Raw genomic sequence first — 20,251 nt, forward strand, 5'->3', positions numbered from 1 at the left:
ACATTTTTATGGCGCAGCAACCAAACAGAAAGACCTGGAAATGTTCTGAGAAAGGGGTAGAAAGAAGCCCTATACTTTGGTGCTCCCCATGCCCACCACTGATTCTTAAACCTACATCAGGCCTTCTGCTTGCTGCTGCTGCTGCTAAGTCATTTCAGTTGTGTCCGACTCTGTGTGACCCCATAGACGGCAGCCACCAGGCTCCCCCGTCCCTGGGATTCTCCAGGCAAGAACACTGGAGTGGGTTGCCATTTCCTTCTCCAATGCATGAAAGTGAAAAGTGAGAGTGAAGTCGCTCAGTCGTGTCTGACTCTTAGTGAACCATGGACTACAGCCTACCAGGCTCCTCTGTCCATGGGATTTTCCAGGCAAAGTACTGGAGTGGGGTGCCATTGCCTTCTCTGAGGCCTTCTGCTTAGAACCTCTCATAAGAGACAAGAGTTAAGACAGGTAACCTGAGGTGTCTGCCTGGGCCTAGCATTAAAATCTGTGCAAATCTGGAAACTGATTAGGAGATAAAACACCACATGGTATTCAGATATGGGAATCCTCAGTCTTGTTTTTGCATTTTTTTTTTTTTCAATCTGTGTCTGGACTAGCTATTCACTACTGCCCCATATTTCATAACCTGAGGTGATTTAAAACAGATGTTTAAAACAGACAGAAAAATTGCCCCAGAGCAACCACTACCCATCCTGCCAACCTTCTGGTAAGTAGGAGACTACATTGCAGAAAATTGTGAAGAAAAGATGATAAACAGTATGAAACCATGAATATTGCTTCAAATCTGTAAGTCTGTTATAGTCATCATGGAAATGTTCCATTTTAAAAGGAGTAGCAGTAAATGTTAATGGAACTGTTTCATTTAATTCAATTTTGACTTCTTATTATGGATCATTGGTTCCCTAAGTGTGATCAGAGGATTTGGGCTGGGGGGGCACCCTTTCAAGTGATCTGCATGGTCAAAACAAATTTCATTATAACACTAAGACATTACTTGCTTTTTGCTGAAATTTGTACTGATGGTGCAAAATCAGTCGGCAATCGTGGGTAAAACTGCTGGGCTCTTAGCATGAATCAAAGCAGTGACACCAAACTGTTGTTCAGTCGCTCAGTTGTGTCAAACTGTGAGCCCGTGGACTGCAGCAAACTACTACTAGCATTATTGTATTTTTTAACCACCCCCTATTGGTGGTAAAAAATGCAAGTTCCACTCTTAAGTTCTTCATAAAATAGTAGAATTTTGTTAAATCTTGACCTTTGAGTACAGCAGTTTAAAATTATAATTTAAATTTTGAGATAACTAACGCACAGTTGCAAGAAATTATATCGGGAAATCTCATGTATTCTTTACTCAGTTTACTCTAATGGTAATATCTTATAAAATTATACTATAATATCACAGCCATGATACTAAAACTGGTATGTATACATCTTTTAAATATTTTGTGTGATGAAAAGAGAAATACATGTAAAGTCCTTCAAGCTGAAGTATGAAGCTGTTTCAAGGAGATGCACTTGTATGATTGTCTAATTTGTGAGCTGAATCGGCCACCTTTTTATGGACACCAATTTTATTTGAAAGATCAGCTGACAAGTTTTGGATAAGGTGACTCAGACTTGGATGTTTGGTAGACATTTTGTCAAAAATGAAGTGATTTTTTAAAAAAACTGCCAGCGAAGAAAACTGATGGTAATTTCTGTTAATTTGACTTTCAAACAAAGGATCAGAATATTGAAAAACAAGTTACCTGCCACCATGAACTGGACAGTTTCCCAGTACTTAGCCCTTTGTGATAAGATTGGTGATGATATTAATGAGCATGATTTTATAATACCATATAATGAAATATGATGATGGGAGGTCTGCCTAATTCAGTGAACCAGTATTTTGCAAACCATTAGTACATAATGCTGCAAAATCATCTGTGGGTATATTAAAGTATAAGATAGACATGGATTTTAACTAGATAAAAGCCAGATTCCATGATTTTTGTTGAAGTATCAAAGGATAATGTTGTGATAATTACCTGAAAAGAGTATTAAAACACTCCCATTTTCTTACTATGTATCTACATGAGGCCAGATTTTATTTATGTCAACACATTAAATGCAGGAACACATATAAAATACCAAGTATGTTCTATTAAATTGAATATTAAAGATTTGCAAACACATAAAAAAGTCACCCTTTTTTTTAATGATGGAAACTGTTCAAACCCAAGTGAAAGTCAAACACTTTATTCTTCACCTTTAAGTGTGTTGTTTCTAGATATTTGTGGTCTATAACCCATACTGAAAATACTATACACACACACACCAGAAAAAAGTTATGTGTTATAATACCAAACATTTTATTAACATCTGTGCTTTATATAATTTAAAATAGGCATAGAAGAAACAAATGCAGAAAAATGCTTAACATCCACTGACAGATGTAAACCTACAATTTGAGGTATGCTGCTCTATCTAGACAGAACACTGAAATGTGGGACATATTCATTTCTAGAACTAAATGATATGATTACTTAATGGCTAGGCTTGTGGCTATGTCTATTTAACTTCTTGGCAATCATTTTTTTCTGTTTTTTTAGTCAAAGAAGCAGCTTTATGCTTTTAATCATTTCTTCAATGTGTCTTTTATATACTTGTTAATTTCTGTTAATATTTACTAATCTCAAGCTTTCTTTTTTATTGTATTGCATTTTCAATCTTATTTAATCATTATCTGGTTTATTTATTGCCTTTTTACTGTCCTAAAAGTTCATTTCTAAGTGGCATATAGTTTTCATTTTTTATTTTCTTTTATATAAGAATTACTATTTCAGAGTGCTTACAAGTGGCTAGATGGACATACTCATTTTTACAATATCCTAGTATTCAGCTTTTTATCTTATAGCATTGTAATCAATGTATTTTGTGATTTCTTCCATTTTAGTTCATAAAGTGTAGTTTTGAATGTGATTAAACTTGAATCTTAAAGTATTTAATGTGAATGTGTATATATCTATTTTAATAATATGCCAAGATTAACACAAACTTGTAAAATTTTATATTTTCTATATAGTTATTTTATTCTCCTTTTGTCTTGTATTAATGATCTGTCTTTATTTTTATTTATTAATTCATATTATATGTTTCAGGGACTTCCCAGGCGGTGTTAGTGGTAAAGAACCTGCCTACTAGTGTAGGACATGTAAGAGACACGGGTTTGATCCCTGGGTTGGGAAAATCCCCTGGAGAAGGGCATGGCAACCCACTCCAGTACCCAAGCAGTGTTCCTGCCTGGAGAATCCCATGGACAGAGGAGCCTGATGGGCTACAGTCCATGGGGGCACAAAGAGTCAAACACAACTGAGTGACAAACACTTTGAACTCTTTCACTGGGGCTTCAGCTATTAGAGGACTGTTTCTGGGGAGGGGATTGAAGAGGATCTCCAGAGATGTGTTTTTATTTCAAGAACTTCTCTTTACTTCCACATATACCGAGATCTTGACTTGGGTGCACCTTCCAGGTTTTTGTTTTTTTTTTTTAACTTTCACTGACAAACACTCTCCTTGACCAAACTTTAATCAGACTCCTCAGAACCCTCTTCTCAACTAGGCTTCAACCTTTGGGCTTTAGCGTTTGTCTTTGCATCACCCAGTTTTAGCAAGAATTCTGTCAAGTCAGTTTAGCTCATGTTCTTGATATCTGATCACTCATCACTCTGGCCTTCCCTCAGCAAGAATCCTATTAGTCAGCCTAGAAAGAATTCCCCCCTAACCCCTTTATGTCTCCTCTTTATAATTTTCCATAAACTGATCACCCCCCAACCCTAACTTGCTCCTTGTTTATAAATCCTCTCTTGCTATATTTGGAATTGAGCCAGTTCTGTACTGAAGTCTCTTTTCTCCTATGGCAGTAGTTCCTGAATTAAAAACAAAACAAAACAAAACAAAAAACAGGCCCCTTCAAGTACCTCTCAGTTCTTATTTTCTTTAACATCACTCACAGGTTCACATTCTTGGCCTCTTGACTGTGGATAGTTTTCTTAAAGCTGGGCCCTAAATAAAGTTGTCAAGGTTTGTCATAGCTTTCCTTCCAAAGAGCAAGAGTCTTTTAATTTCATGGCTTCAGGTACTGTCCACAGTGATACTGGAGCTTTGACAAACCTAGACAGCATATTAAAAAGCAGAGACATCACTTTGCCAACAAAGGTCTGTATAATCAAAGCTGTGGTTTTTCCAGTAGTCATGTTTGGATGTGAGTTGGACTATAAAGAAGGCTGAGTGCCAAAGAATTGATGCTTTCAAATTGTGCTGAGGAAGACTCTTGAGAATCTCTTGGACTGCAAGGAGATCAAACCATTCAATCCTAAAGGAAATCAACCCTGAATATTCATGGGAAGGACTGATGCTGAAGCTGAAGCTCCACTACTTTAGCCATGTGATGCGAAGAGCCAACTCAATAGAAAAGACCCTGATGTTGGGAAAGACTGAAGGCAAAAGGAGAAGAGGGCAGCAGAGGATGAGATGGTTAGACAGCATCACCAACTTAATGTACATGAATTTGAGAAAATTCTGGGAGATAGTGAAGGACAGGGAAGCCTAGCATGCTGTAATCCATGAGGTCACAAAGAGTTGGACATGACTTAGTGACTGAACAACACCAAAACAACAAATTTAAGTTGTAAAGTGAAAAGTTAGGAACAATAATAAAAGAAACTCCAGAGATCCTGGCTACAATAATATAAATGGCTTTGATACCAGTGAGCATCTTCCTACAACTGAAATATAATTACTCTCTGTGCCTGCCATCACATTAGCGGCAAGAAGAGAAGGGATAGGGGCTTCCCAGGTGGCACAGTGGTAAAGAATTTGCCTGCCAATGCAGAAGACGCCAGCGTCGCAGCTTCCATCCCTGGCTTGGGGAGATTCCCTGGAGTAGGAAATGGCAGCCCAATCCAGTATTCTTGCCTGGAAAATGCCATGGACAGAGGAGACTGGTGGGGTACAGTCAGTCCATGTGGTCGCAAAGAGTCTGACGCGACTGAGTGACTGAACGGGTGCGCGTGTACGCGCGCGCGCATACACACACACACGATATAAAAATAAGGATAATATTGACCCCGCCCTGGCTGGGATGAGAGGTTGGGCAGGGACGAGAGAACAGTTGGACCTGGAGATAGACAGACAAACACACACACACAGGACACACAGACCCCCTCTCCCACAGACTCAACTCTAAAGCCCAGAAACAAAGCTCCACCGCCAATTACGAGAAAACCTCCGCGGATCTCTGGGCTAAGAACACAGTTACAGAAATGTCATGCCCAAAGTCAGCCACAGTCCCTTACACATCCACAATCACTTTCCCATTCTTGGCAGGTCCACAATCTCACACAATGACCCACAATCACGGGGCATGATTTAAAATACACAAGCCGACTACACTGACAGAACATGTCGCCCCGTGGTGCGCAAGCACAAAAGTGTGCAGCGACAGTCACACCCAAATCGCCACCCCTGAGCACTCAGTAACAGTCACGGACACGCGCAGCTTCAGCATTCCCTCACATGCAGTTGCCCAGGGTCACTTAAATGCCCATTCACGATATCCCAGGTTATCACACAGTTCTGTGGGTACTCGGACTTGTGGCCGTGGCCTCCTGTAGTGCAGCCGTGATGTTGGGCCGTGCTTCGGGGCCCTCTGGGAAATGTAGTTCATTCAGCAAGGAGGCCGAGGCGCAAAGCGTCTGGGACTTGTGGTCCTCAGGGTCGGAATGAAAAGCTGAGTCGCTAGTCTAGTTCCTTGCAGCTAGATGTTTCCCCAGCCGAACCCGGGGTCCGGTGAGCGTCAGTCCGCGTCCCGCTGTGCCCCGCAGGGGATTCTGGGAGGCGACGTCGCGGGTCTCGGGTCGCTGGGCGGGTTTCTAGAGCCAGGGACGCCGGGAGGTGAGTTGGGCCTGGCTGGCGCGAGAGCCAGAGATCAGGGCCGGGCTTGGGGTGGACCGGCAGGGATCGGGATGGGGACCAGGCGGGCGCCTCTGGGGAGACTGTGTCACCGTGTATGGCTGTGTGACAGTGTGTGTGTGTGACAGTATGAACTTATGTGTCACTGTATGGTTGAACGCGACTATGACCATCTGTCTCTGGCATAAAACTGAGTCTGTTTCTGTGTGACCGTCTCCGCAGGTGTAATTGTGTTATTTGTGTATGGGTTTGTGAGAGACTGCAGGTGTAACATTGTGTGTGTGTGTGTGTGTGTGTGTTGCTGTGTGGATGTGTGTGTGACTGTTTGACCGCTTGTCCCTGTGGATGTAACTGCGTTTGAAGGTGTGGTTATGTTCCCATGATCATCAGTCTCTCCAGGCATAATTTTGTATGAGTAATTGTGGCAGGATGTGTGACCTTGTGTGGTATGTCACTGTGTATGAGGTTGTGTGTGACTGTCTCTGTTGGAGTAATTGTGTATCATCTCTCTCTGCATTAATGCCAGTGTGTGTGTATGTGACATTATATTTGCAATTGTGTGGCCATGTTTGTATGCATATGATTTGGAGAGAATTTGTATCTGTAGGTCAGACCTAGTATGTGATTGTGAGACACAGAAAGATTAAAATTGCTCACCCACCTTCACACAGTTACTAAGTGACAGAACTGGGACTTTAGCCCAGGCTATTTAGCTCCAGAGTCTTTGCTTTTAATTTTTCAACTCTCTTGATCTTTTCCACATTGTGAGAGTGAAAAATGGGGGCCCTGGGTTCTGAGGGTGTTGGAGAGGATTGTCTGTGGTCTTGGCCCAGGACCTTCTGGACATGGAAATTAATTTGGATCTCTTCCTTCCGTCCCCTTGTGAGTCACAGAACCCAGTCTAAAGACATTGTAGTGAGACCAGCCTCACATTAGCTGCCTTTCTGGAGGAAAGCCCAGCCTTCCTGTCCTTAGGCCATCGATTTTGAGATTTTAGGTTTGTCTGTGTCAAAACTCTTCCATGTTTAGTGCCGAGAGAGGCTAATCCATGGCTCTTTTTCTTACATACTAAGGAAAATCCCATGGACGGAGGAGGCTGGTAGGCTGCAGTCCATGGGGTTGCTAAGAGTCGGACACGACTGAGCAACTTCACTTTCACTTTTCACTTTCATGCATTGGAGGAGGAAATGGCAGCCCACCCCAGTGTTCTTGCCTGGAGAATCCCAGGGACGGCGGGGCCTGGTGGGCTGCCGTCTATGGGGTCGCACAGAGTCGGACACAACTGAAGCGACTTAGCAGCAGCAGCAAGTGAACTAAGTTTTTGGTTCTGACTTTTTAATAAAGAAAGATGTTCTCATTTCCTTTTCAAAGGAAAATCTAAATGGCAACAAGGGTGGCACTTCTCTGTGCCAGGAGTTGGCTCAGGCATTTTAGCAATGAGGAAAGGTTCTGGCAGTTGGATTGATTTGCCCAAGGTCACCTAGCCAGTGAGGAAAGGACTGGAGAGTCAATGTGTGCCTGGGGACTATATAAAGCCCAAATCTTTTCCATCACCTTCTTTCAGAGACTGATGGTTCTTCCAAACTTGAAAAATATTCGTGATGCACAGCTATTTGAAACAAATTTAAAAGATATTTATTTTATGCAGATGCTACTTGGAGCTCCCCGATTCTGAGAAGACTTCGTTGATTTTCTTCTCAGGTTCCAAAGGCCTTTGTGGACAATTTCAGGCTGCACTGCACTAAGGAAATAAATAATTTTCTTGGAGGTTGAGTTGACTAGTGCAGAGTAGCCCAGAATTAGGGGGTTGTATATCTTAAATTCTGAGTCAGACACAACTGTCTTTGTTTTCAGAGTGAAGAAATGTTGGCTCTGAGAAGACAAGGAACTTGTTTCAGGCTGTACAGTTTCTTATTGCTTTGGTGTTGAAATATGGCATGTTTACCTCAGGCTGAATTTCTGTGGAGAAATTAAGGTAACATCTTCCACCTCCAAAAATGCTTCTCTAAAAAACATATAGCACTGATTTCTCAGGTTATGTTGATTATTTCCCATGCAAACACTGTGGTCTCTTGAAAGAGAACGTGTTTGTTTTTTTTGCCTAATATTTATTGTTGCTGTTGTTCAGTCACTAAGTAGTGTCTGACTACTTGTGACCCCATGAGCTGCAGCACACCAGCCTTTCCTGTGTCTTTGACTAACTGCTGAAGTTTGCTCAAACTCATGTCTATTGATTTGGTGATGCCATCCCACCACCTCATCCTCTGTTGCCCCTTTCTCCTTCTGCTGTCAATCTTTCCTAGCATCAGTGTCTTTTCCAGTGAGTCAGCTCTCACATCAGATGGCCAAAGTATTGGAGCTTCAGCTTCAGCATCAGTCCTTTCAATGAGTATTCAGGGTTGATTTCCTTGCAATCCAAGGGACTCTCAGAGTCTTAATATTTATTTTGTTTATTTATTTGGCTGGGCCAGGTCGTAGTTGTGGCATGTGGGATCTAGTTCCCTGACAGAGATCAAACCCAGGCCCCCTACATTGGGAGTCAGAGTCTTAGCCACTTGACCATCAGGGAAGTCTGGAGGACCAGTTTTTGAGTCACCCTGCAGTTTGACTCTTATGAATTTGAGTAAGCTGTCTAAGCTTTCTGAACCTCAGTTTCACTTGATATAAAATAGGTATAATAATACCTACCTTTGCAGTTTTGTGAAGATTAACTAAGATAATGACATATACAATATGTGTAACATTGCTATTTATATTACAGGAGCCACATCGAGATTTATTTATTTGTCTATCAAATCTGTTTTGAGCACTTGCAGTGGTTCTGGCATTATTCTAGCCCTGGAGATACACAGGGCCTTCCCTGGTGGCTCAGACAGTGAAGAATCTGCTTGCAATGCGGGAGACCTGGGTTCGATCTCTGGGTTGGGAAGATCCCCTGGAGGTGGGCATGGCAACCCACTCCAGCATTCTTGCCTGGAGAATCCCCATGGACAGAGGTGCCTGGCAGGCTACAGTCCATGGGGTCGCAAAGAACTGAGCAACTAAGCAACTGAGCAGTTAAGCACAGCACAAAGATACACAGTGAACCCAATAAATCCTGGCTCTCTTAAATCTTGTACTATTATTTGGGAAGACAACAGAAAAAAAAGAAAGTAACATGTCCAATGATGTTAAATGCTAAGAAGAAAAAGAAATCAAGATAAAGAAAAATAGTAACTGCGAAGGAGATTCTCTTTAGGTAGAATAGGGAGTTCCCTCCAATGTGATGCACAGACTGGTTCATATAAGGAAACTAGGGACCATAAAGGGGCAGGAAACCTCTCTGTGGGTCTCAGATCAGCAGCATAGGACTGCTGTTCCATTTTTTTGTTGTTGTTCTTATAACTCTCCCTTTTTAGGACTTTTTTCTCCAAAAGAGAAAATTGAAGAAGGAAGGAAGAATGGCTGTTGGACTGTGTAAAGCCATGTCCCAGGTAAGTTGATGTTTTCAATTTGTTTTCAGAAATTCCATGTCATTTTTTAGGACTTCGGCGAGTCCCAGGTGGTCCGGTGAGCACTCTCTTCACTTCTCCCTCTCCACTGTTTGTTCAAATAATCCTTCTACAAAACATTTAGTATCCTTTTTTTTTTTTTTAAACTCAGTGTTGTGCTGAAATGTATAATGGAACAGAACGTTTCATCTTTAGATGGATTGTGATTTGTTGTGTTGAAATGAAAGGATGGAGTGTGATTATCAAGTGCCCTTTTAACTAGGGAGGTCGAGGAATTTTTGTTTGTTTGTTTGTTTGTCTTTGGAAGCGACATTTAAGCAAAGAGAAACCTCGGTGAACATAGGGAGGAAGTTTTGTTGAGATCGAGGGAAGAGCTTTAAAAGTAGAAGGTGTGATGGGGTGGGGCAGGAGGGAAGTCCAAGAGGGAGGAGATATATGTGTACAAATAGCTGATTCACTTTGTTGTACAGCAGAAACTAAAACAGTGTTGTAAAGCAATTAAATTCCAATTAAAAAAAGACAAAAAATGGTACAAGAAATAGCAAGTGCAAAGTTACTGTGGTGGGAGCATGTTTGATGTATTTCAGGGATAACAATAAGCTAGTATCAGAGGAAAATATGCACTGTGAGATTAGGGGAATAGCTGGGGACCAAATTAAACAGGCCCTTGAAAGTCATGACCAGAGCTTTGATTTTTGTTCTGAGGGTGAAGGAGAACCACTGGAGTGTTGGTGATGTGATCTGATTTATATTTTAAAAGGAAGGGAAATCAAAAGAAGGAAGTAAGAGTGGAAGTGATGCTTAGTAATCCAGGTGGAAGGTGATAGCTACCTAGATCACGGTGGTAGCATTGGAGCTTGTGAGATTCTGGGTATCTATTGGAGATAGGAAATATGGCATTTGATCAGGGTTTGGTTGTGGAGTGTGAGAGAAAGAAAGAAATCATGAATAACTACAAAGATTTTTGACCTGGGCAATTGTGTATATGGTCATGCTATTTACTGAGATGGGAAGATGGGCTGGGATGAGATAAAAATCAAGATTTGAGTTCCAGATAAATTAGAGAGACCTGTTGAATAGCCAAGTGGAGTATTGGTTATATATCTAGAGTTTAGGACTGGAGATGTGAATTTGAGAGTTGTTAATGTATTTAAGGGCTTTCCCAGTGGCTCAGTGGTATAAGAATCTGCCTGCAATGCAGAGATACAGGAGACTTGGGTTCAATCCCTGGATGGAGAAGATCCCTTGGAGGAGGGCATGGCAACCAATTCTAGTATTCTTGCTGGGAAAATCCCATGGACAGAGGAGCCTGGTGGGCTACAGCCATGGGGTCACAGAGTTGGACATGACTGAACTGACTGAACACAGTGTAGTTAAAGCCATGGGACAGGTTAAGATTATCTTGAGGGTAGGTTTTCGTGAATATAGGTAGGAAAGAGGTCTAGGGAGTGAGCTTAGGGCATTCAAAGGCTGACAAAAGGCTGACAAGAAGAGGAGGAACCAGCAAAAGAGACTGAGAAGGACTGATGTAGAAGGAAATCCAAAAGAGTGTATGGGTCCTGGGAGTCAAGAGGAGAAAGCATTTCAAGGAAGAGATGATCAACTGAGTTAAATTCTTCTAATAGAGATGGAGGAAGATGCTTGGACTGTCTGGGAGTACTTGGTAAACAAAATTTTTTTTCTTTTTCTCTTTTTTTGTCCATAACATGTAGTATGTGGGATCTTAGTTCCTTGACCAGAGATTAAACTCACACCCCCTGCATTGGAAACATGGAGTCTTAACCACTGTACTGTTTGGAAAGTCTCAAGAATTTTTATTTTAATTTCAGGGATTGGTGACCTTCAGGGATGTAGCTCTGAATTTTTCCCAAGAGGAATGGGAATGGCTGGACTCATCTCAGAAGGATTTGTACAGAGATGTCATGTTGGAGAACTACAGGAACTTGGTATGGCTTGGTAAGGATGTATACCCCCATAATTCAGATCTTCCCTATGAAGTGTATTAGTTTCCTCCACTGGGAATATCTAGGGCATCTGAAATGCTTAGCTGGATTTCTACTTCTTGTTCCCAGGAAATTATTCGAAATATTTTCACAGAGTTATAAATGTAGTATTCCTTTTGCCACTGAATGATGGTTTGGGATAGCAGCATGAGTATGTCGTGGGAATTTTTAAAATTGCAAATCATGGGGTCCCATTATAGACCTACAGTATCTGGGAATAGCCCCAATAGTCTGGTTTTAATGAGCCCTCCAAATGGTTCTGATGCTCATTAATATTTGAGAACCATTGTGATTTCTGATTCGGTAGGGTCTGGGTTGGGGTAGCCTGAGAATTTGCATTTCTATTTGGTTCCAAGACAGTGGTTCTTTTCTGCTCTAGTACTTTGAGAATTGCTGCTATGACAGAAGCTTTGTCTTTCTCATCCTCCTTACAAGCTTCTTTTTATTCTCTGGCCCTTTCTCTAATATCCTTTCTTACCTAGTGACCAAGGGATTGACCAAGGGATTGCTGTCACTGGAACAGCAATAGCAAGTGGATTTGTTTATCTGTCTGTCTGTCTCTTGCTTGTTCTCATTTTTCTTCCCCTATAAACAGGACTCTCCATTTCTAAGCCCAACATGATCTCCTTATTGGAACAAGGAAAGGAACCTTGGATGGTGGAGAGAGAGATGTCGGATGGTCAACATGCAGGTGAGTGACGGGACTGGGCAGGGAGGGCTGTTGTAAGGTGGCAGCCAATGTGGTCATGAAAAGACTGCCTTGCACTTGAGGTGGCTGCCCTGGGCATCAGGGGATTGTTCCTGCTCTATTTCTATCAAATTATACTCTCAAGGATGTGTGCATGTGTGCTAAGTCACTTCAGTCATGTCCGGCTCTTTGTGATCCTGTGGACTGTAGCCTGCCAGGCTCCTCTGTCCATGGGATTCTCCAAGCAAGAATTCTGAAGTGGGTTGACATGCCCTCCTCCAGTGGATCTTCCCCATCCAGGAATCAAACCCACGTCTCTTGCATTTCAGGTGGATTCTTTACCACTGAGCCACTGGGGACACCCTACCTCTACCTAAACCTTGAATCTTCTTCCTTTACACTTCTTTCCCATTTATGGACAGAATTATATTCATTTCTAAATTTCTTTTTTTTTTCACTTCTAGATTTCTTTTTAGAGTTTTTATCAAAGTTATATATGCACATTAGTTGAAGAGACAAGGATTCACATCTAAGTATCCACTTACATGCAGATTTTTTTCAATAAATACTATACAATTTAAGATTGGTTGAATCTATGGATGCTGAACTGCAGATTTGGAGGGCTGACTGTAAAGTTATGTCCCTAGCCCCTGCATTGTTCATGGGTCAGCTGTACAGGAAATCACTCCATATTAGCTCCTAGAGAGCTTCTTCATTTTTCTAATGGCTGCAGAATACCCCATCATGTGGATATTATGGTAATTTATTCAATACTCTCTAGTATGTGGATTTAGGATGTTTGCAGTAGTTTACAATTACAAACAATGCTGCAATAACTAACCTTGTACATACATATTTTCCTGTTGTTGAAGTGTTATTTTCAGGGTCATTTCCTAGATGTAAGATTGCTAAGTAAGTGGATATGTAGTATTAGGAATTGCCAAATTCCTTCCCAAAAAAGTTGTACCAGTCTGCTTTCTGTATTAGTTTCTTATGGCTGCTGTAACAAATTACCATAATTTTGGTGGCTGAAAAAACACAGATTTATTGTCTTATAGCTCTGGAGGTCAGAAGTTCAAAATGGATCTTGTAGGGCTAAAATCAAAACATTAGAAGCCTGCTTCCTTCTGAAGGCCCTTGGGGAGAATCTGTTTCTTGCTTTTTTTATACTTTCTTTAGGGCCTTTACCCATCTTTTTATTTTCAACTGTGTAAAATCACTTTGATTTAAATGTGGGGTTTACAGGCAGTATATCAGTCTGGATATCATTTCAATTTAATAAGTGAAAGTCCACCCACATTTTTTTATATGTTTAGGCTTAATTCTGTGTATTGTTTTATATTTTCTGATTTTTACAAAAGACTTTCACTTGTCTGTTTTCCTAGCCTTTTTTTGGTCATGTAATACTGTAGTTTTTATAATAATTAGATTTTTCTTTTGATCTGGTGTTTCAACAGTGTTTAAAGAAAAACGGAAAGAGACCTTCATGTTTCTTTAAACAGTGTTTATTCCTTCTATTACTTGATTGGTCAGCTTTAAAAATTAGCCTTTGGTTTTTTTTTTTTTTTTTTTTTTGCCTTTTACAGATGAAAAAGGTAAGCTATCCTTCCTTCCTAAAAGGCTTCCTTGATAGCTCAATTGGTAAAGAATCTGGCTGCAATGCAGGAGACCCTGGTTCAATTCCTGGGTCAGGAAGATCCACTGGTGAAGGGAATAGGCTACCCACTCTAGTATTCTTGGGGTTCCCTTGTGGCTCAGCTGGTAAAGAATCTGCCTGCAATGCAGGAGACCCTGGCTTGATCCCTGGGTTGGGAAGATGCCCTGGAGAAGGGAAAGGCTACCTACTCCAGTATTCTGGCCTGGAGAATTCCATGGACTGTATAGTTCATGGGGTCACAAAGAGTTGAACATGACTGAACGATTTTCACTTTACAGATGTGTCAAAAAGTAGCCTTATTATATTCCTCACCTTCTCTTCCCAAATTTTTTTAGTTGTACGCTTTTTACATTGTCCAGGTATAGTATATTTACATGATCTGGCGGCTCAGATGGTAAAGAATCTGCTGGCAGTGCAGAAGATCCAGGTTCAATCCCTGGGTCAGGAAGAACCCCTGAAGAAGGAAATGGCAAACCACTCCAGTATTCTTGCCTGGAGAATTCCATGGGCAGAGGAGCCTGGCAGATTACAGTCCATGGGGTCTCAAAGAGTCAAAGACGACTGAGCGACTAACACTTTGACTTTCTTTCACTTATTTTTCTGTCAAATTTATCCTAAGTTTTTCTTTTGTTTTATTTCTGTAGCTAAATATATTTAGTGTTTTCCACTAGTTTCTTTTGTTGAAGTTTCTCTGGACATCTCTTGATTGACTGAAATCTGTTCTTTAGCAATTTCCTCAAAAAGAGTTCATGCAAATGATGTCCCCTAAGCTCTACCTTATTCATAGTTGGCCATTCTTTTCTTAAGTTTCTTATAGTGTATTGGTATTGAATGTTGTTACAAAGAATCCTGATGCCATCTTGATATTTTCTCTTTTGTGTAAGTACCTTTATGTTTCGTTCTGATCTCTTAGAAGGTTCTTTCATTTTAAAGTCATTTTAGTGGGGCATGTTTCAGTCTTGACCATTTTGGATCACTTTTTCCTAGTAGATATGTTCTCTTTCAGGATGGAGATTTGAGTTTTTATTTCAGGAAATATTTTTTTTATTTTTATTGATGAATTAAAAAACATGAAAGTATAGAGAATAATATATAGTAAAGGGTTTCCTGCTGCTGCTGCTGCTGCTAAGTCACTTCAGTCGTGTCTGACTCGGTGCGACCCCATAGACAGCAGCCCACCAGGCTCCCCCGTCCCTGGGATTCTCCAGGCAAGAACACTGGAGTGGGTTGCCATTCCTTCTCCAATGCATGAAAGTGAAAAGTGAAAGTGAAGTTGTTCAGTCGTGTCCGACTCTTAGCGACCCCATGGACTGCTGCAGCCTACCAGGTTCCTCTGTCCATGGGATTTTCCAGGCAAGAGTACTGGAGTGGGGTGCCATTGCCTTCTCTGAAGGGTTTCCTACTGATGAGCAATATATGTATTTCTCAGTTGCTTACTTGGTTATGTGTATTATTCATTTCATATACTACCTGATTTAAGTTTTGATATTTAAGAATCTTACCTTTTATCTGTGAGACTGGTCTGATACAAGAACAGTGAAATAGGTCAGTAGAACAATAAATAAATTTCAAAAATACACCCATGTATATATGAGAATTTGGTATTTGATAAAAATAGCCTTTCACATTAGTGGTACAAAAAGATTTTTGTAAAAGTTATGGGTAATATTTGCATAATATTGGATTTTGGAAAAATCTTTCTTAAAATGACTGCAAAGCCAGACTCTATAATGAAAAGACTGGGAGATTTGAGTTCAAACTTTATCAGAAGCATTATAAATGAAGATGACATGTGACAATAAAAAGTGATGATTTGAGGGAGAATAATACTTATAAAGCCATACCACCTTATTTATAATGACTTCTATAAACCACTTAAAAGAAGATGCCAGTATAATTAAAATGTATGCAAAAATATATAAAAGGTACAAAAATGTATATGAAAATGCTCAATTTTCAGAGACTTGCAAAGTAACATAATAATGAAGTACTCTTTACTTGTAGGGGCAAAGATTTTTAGAATGATGTTAGCCAGTGTGAATCAGTTTGAAGACATGTATTTCATGTTGCTGACAGGAATGTAAATTGATAAAAAAAAGTCAGAACCACTACTTTCTCCCCTTTCCCTCAAGTAAATTCTTTAATTCCTTCTATAATGATTTTCTTTCTCCTTGTAAAGGTGAAAAGGAGACATTTGCTTTCTTGATATTTTTCAGGCTGGGAGTCTTGGTATGAGATCAAGGCATTATCTCCAAAGTGGTACACTGATGAAGAGGAAATGTCGCCGGGGGTGATAACAAAAAGACTTCCAAGTTATAGCCTTGAATTCTCCAGTTTCAGAGAAGCCTGGAAATATGAGACTGAATTTGAGCGGCATCAAGGAAATCAGGAGAGGCATTTCAGGCAAGTGGCAACTCTTAAGGAAATCTCTGCTGTGAAGAAAGACAATGAATATAGTAATTCTGAGAGAAACATTCTCTTGAAGTCAGTACTTGTAACACAACAGAGAGTTCCCCCAGTAGAGCAAGTACATAAATTTGGTATTTTTAACAAAATGTTCCCCCCAAATTCAGTTCTAATTGAACATAAAAGACTGCATGCCAAGAAGGAATCTTTGATAGGTAATGAATGTGAAGAATTCAACCAGAGCACATACCTTAGTAAAGATGTAGAAATTTCTCCTGGGGAGAAATCTTATGAAAGTAATGATTTTTCAGACCTCTTAAGTTTCCATTCATTACTTACTCAACATCAAGCAACTCATTTTGGAAAATCACCCCGTGGATATGATGAGTATGGCAATGCCTTTAGCTGTTACTCGTATTTTACTCAACCTCAGAGAATTCATAGTAGAGAGAAACCATATGCATGCAGTGACTGTGGCAAGGGCTTCAGCCATGACTTTTTTCTCAGTGAGCATCAGAGAACTCATATTGGGGAGAAACCATATGAATGTAAGGAATGTAACAAAGCTTTCCGACAGAGTGCACACCTTGCTCAACATCAGAGAATCCACACTGGAGAGAAACCCTTTGCATGCAATGAATGTGGGAAGGCCTTTAGCCGTTATGCCTTCCTTGTTGAACATCAGAGAATTCACACAGGAGAGAAACCATATGAATGTAAGGAATGTAACAAAGCCTTCAGACAGAGCGCACACCTTAATCAACATCAGAGAATTCACACTGGAGAGAAACCCTATGAATGTAATCAATGTGGAAAAGCCTTCAGTAGACGCATAGCCCTTACTCTGCATCAGAGAATTCATACAGGAGAGAAACCCTTTAAATGTAACGAATGTGGGAAGACCTTTGGCTATCGCTCACACCTTAATCAACATCAGAGAATTCACACTGGTGAAAAGCCCTATGAGTGCATCAAATGTGGGAAGTTTTTTAGGACTGACTCACAACTTAATCGACATCATAGAATTCATACTGGAGAGAGGCCTTTTGAATGCAATAAATGTGGGAAAGCGTTCAGTGATGCTTTAGTTCTAATTCATCATAAAAGAAGTCATGCAGGAGAGAAACCCTATGAATGTAACAAATGTGGGAAGGCCTTCAGTTGTGGCTCATACCTTAATCAACATCAGAGAATTCATACTGGAGAGAAACCCTACGAATGTAATGAGTGTGGAAAGGCTTTCCATCAGGTCTTGTCCCTTAGGCTACACCAGAGAATTCATGCCGGAGAAAAACCCTATAACTGTAATGAATGTGGGAACAATTTTAGCCGTGCTTCAACCCTTAGACGACATCAGAAAATTCATAATAGAAAAACTCTCTGATTATGTGTAATAAGAAAACATGTAGTCACCACTTGGTCCTTATTAAATAAATATCAATGAATTCTTCAGTTAGTAATTCTACTAATATGAATGTAGTAAATATGGAAAAGTCTCCAGTTCACAAGCATCCCTTATTTGAAATAACCTGAGTAGTAGCCATCTATTACTTTTGGATCTGTCGTATGCTGCATTTGAGACTGAACCCATCCTCAGTACCTGTCATTCTGATGAAATTATTTAATCAGGGAGAGTAGTGATCAATTATTTTCCTCAACCTAACTAGAAGTGAGGGGTTTTCAGATGGCCCTGTCTAGACCAGTAGAGCCCTAGGAAGGTACTGTTATGGGTAATGAGAAAAGATCTTTTCTTTCCTCGCCCCCTGCCCCCCACTGGAATTGCAAATGTCAAGGATTTGATAAAAACTCACCAGTAGCCTTTCTGTTACCACATAAAGCCTTCCCAAGATACATCCAATACAAAGAAATTGGAGATAATAGACAGAAATATGAGGATGTTGTTTGATCTGGATCCAGTCATGTCTGAAGCCTACACCATCTTTGACATTTTCATTTTTGTGATCCAATAAATTTTCTCTTTTTTTGCTTCAGTTAATTTGATTTGGAGTCCTGGTGTGTATATCCCATGTTTGCTACACATGTGAAAAAGCCTTAAATCTTTTATATGGCATAATTATTTATCCTGAGGAGAAACCTCATAACAAGTATATGAAAGTTAAATACACACCCTTCATAAAGCTGAAAGAATTGTTATGTTTTATTTGTTGTTAAAAAACTAATGTTTGTTTGTTTCACAATAAGAGTTTTTAAAAATTCACGTAATAAAACTTATTACCAGGCTTTCTCCTAGGGAATTAAAATCATTTGTGGCAGGGACTTGCTATAGACCTTTAAAGAAATATTGGGGAACTTCCCTGGTGGTCCAGTGGTTGAGAGTCCACTTTCTAATGCAGAGAATGCATGTTTGATCCCTAGTTGAGGAACTAAGATCCCACACGCCATGAGACAACTGAGTCAGCATACCTCAACTGGAGAGCCTGCATGCTATGACTATGAAACCCATGCCTCTGGAGCCTGTGCACCACAATGAAAGATCCCACATATCACAATAAAAAAAAATTTTTTTAATTTATTTTTGGCTACACTGGGTCTTCATTGCTGTGTGAGGGCTTTCTCTAGTTGCAGCGAGTGGCTACTCTTTGTTGAGGTGCTTGGGCTTATTGCGATGGCCTCACTTATTGCCGAGCACAGGCTCTAGGTGTGTGGGCTTCAGTAGTTGTGGCACAGGGGCTTAATCGCTTTTGAGGCGTGTGGAATCTTCCTGGAGCAGGGATGGAACCCATGTCCCCTGCATTGGCAGGTGGATTCATTGTTGTCGTTGTTTTCAGGCAGGAGAATTTTTATCCACTGCACCAGCAAGGAACTCCAATTAAATACTTTATAAAAATAAAGATTGGCCAGCTAAGAGAATAATGGATCTTTCAGTTTAATGAATGTCTCTTCATCTTAAAGGGATTATTTGGTTTTCTACTTTCAGCATGGATTTAAACATTATATGATAGAATATAATACGATAGAATTGTAAATGAAGTCTTTTGTGGGTGGGTTGTAAACTTGGTTTAAGAAGCTTATGGGTAACTTCTTTGAAACTGGAGATATTAGGTAAGACATTGCTGGCAGAAAGAATGAGCCATTTTCAACTAATGGTTAAAGTGAAGCAGTTGGAGCCTAAAATTTTTAGAGTGTGAATCATTTCTATTCAGAGTAATGAGGAACAGAAGGGTGTGGGGAATATATTCCTGTTTTGTCTGAGTGGATATATGAAGGTAAACTTTGATATGGAGACCTTGCCACTCTGAACAGTTAGAACCAGTTAGAATCTTGGGCATTTTCTGGAGAAATCTATAAAAGTAGATCAGGAAAATGAATTATGAAAAAGTGATAGATTCACATGTGTATGTATATGCATGGAATGAAACAACTATTAATGCTACAATTTAATAGTCAAATTATATGATCAGTTCGGTTCAGTTCAGTCGCTCAGTCGTGTCCGACTCTTTGTGACCCCATGAACTGCAGCACACCAGGCCTCCCCGTCCAACACCAACTCCCAGAGTCCACCCAAACCCATGTCCATTGTGTCAGTGATGCCATCCAACCATCTCATCCTCTGTTGTCCCCTTCTCCTGCTCTCAAACTTTCCCAGCATCAGGGTCTTTTCCAATGAGTCAGCTCTCCGCATAAGGTGGCCAAAGTATTGGAGTTTCAGCTTCAACATCAGTCCCTCCAATGAGCACCGAGGACTAATCTCCTTTAGGATGAACTGGTTGGATCTCCTTGCAGTCCAAGGGACTCTCAAGTCTTCTCCAACACCACAGTTCAAAAGCATCAATTCTTTGGCACTCAGCTTTCTTCACTGTACAACTCTCACATCCATACATGACTACTGGAAAAACCATAGCCTTGACTAGATGGACCTTTGTTGGCAAAGTAATGTCTCTGCTTTTGAATATGCTATCTAGGTTGGTCATAACTTTCCTTGCAAGGAGTAAGTATCTTTTAATTTCATGGCTGCAGTCACCATCTGCAGTGATTTTGGAGCCCCCCAAAATAAAGTCTGACACTATTTCCGCTGTTTCCCCATCTACTT

The 20,251-nt window shown here is 40.4% G+C and overlaps 1 protein-coding gene across 10 annotated transcripts in view; it reads left to right on the forward strand.

Moving 5' to 3' along the window:
* ZNF527 (zinc finger protein 527) overlaps positions 1–18,196 on the forward strand; it is a 25,962-nt gene extending 7,766 nt beyond the window's left edge. The window contains exons 1-6 of one of the 10 annotated variants that reach the window (XM_025269858.3): positions 5,705–5,832; positions 7,810–7,930; positions 9,354–9,428; positions 11,276–11,402; positions 12,045–12,140; positions 16,011–18,196. In XM_025269858.3, the coding sequence (XP_025125643.3) occupies positions 9,396–9,428; positions 11,276–11,402; positions 12,045–12,140; positions 16,011–17,584 (1,830 nt within the window). In that variant the 5' untranslated portion in view covers positions 5,705–5,832; positions 7,810–7,930; positions 9,354–9,395 and the 3' untranslated portion in view covers positions 17,585–18,196. The other 9 variants (XM_025269856.3, XM_025269857.3, XM_025269859.3 and 6 more) reach the window with 9 other exon arrangements.
* The last annotated feature ends 2,055 nt before the right edge of the window (positions 18,197–20,251 follow it).

The sequence above is a fragment of the Bubalus bubalis genome, chromosome 18 (assembly GCF_019923935.1).
Source record: "Bubalus bubalis isolate 160015118507 breed Murrah chromosome 18, NDDB_SH_1, whole genome shotgun sequence".
Lineage (NCBI taxonomy): Eukaryota > Metazoa > Chordata > Mammalia > Artiodactyla > Bovidae > Bubalus > Bubalus bubalis.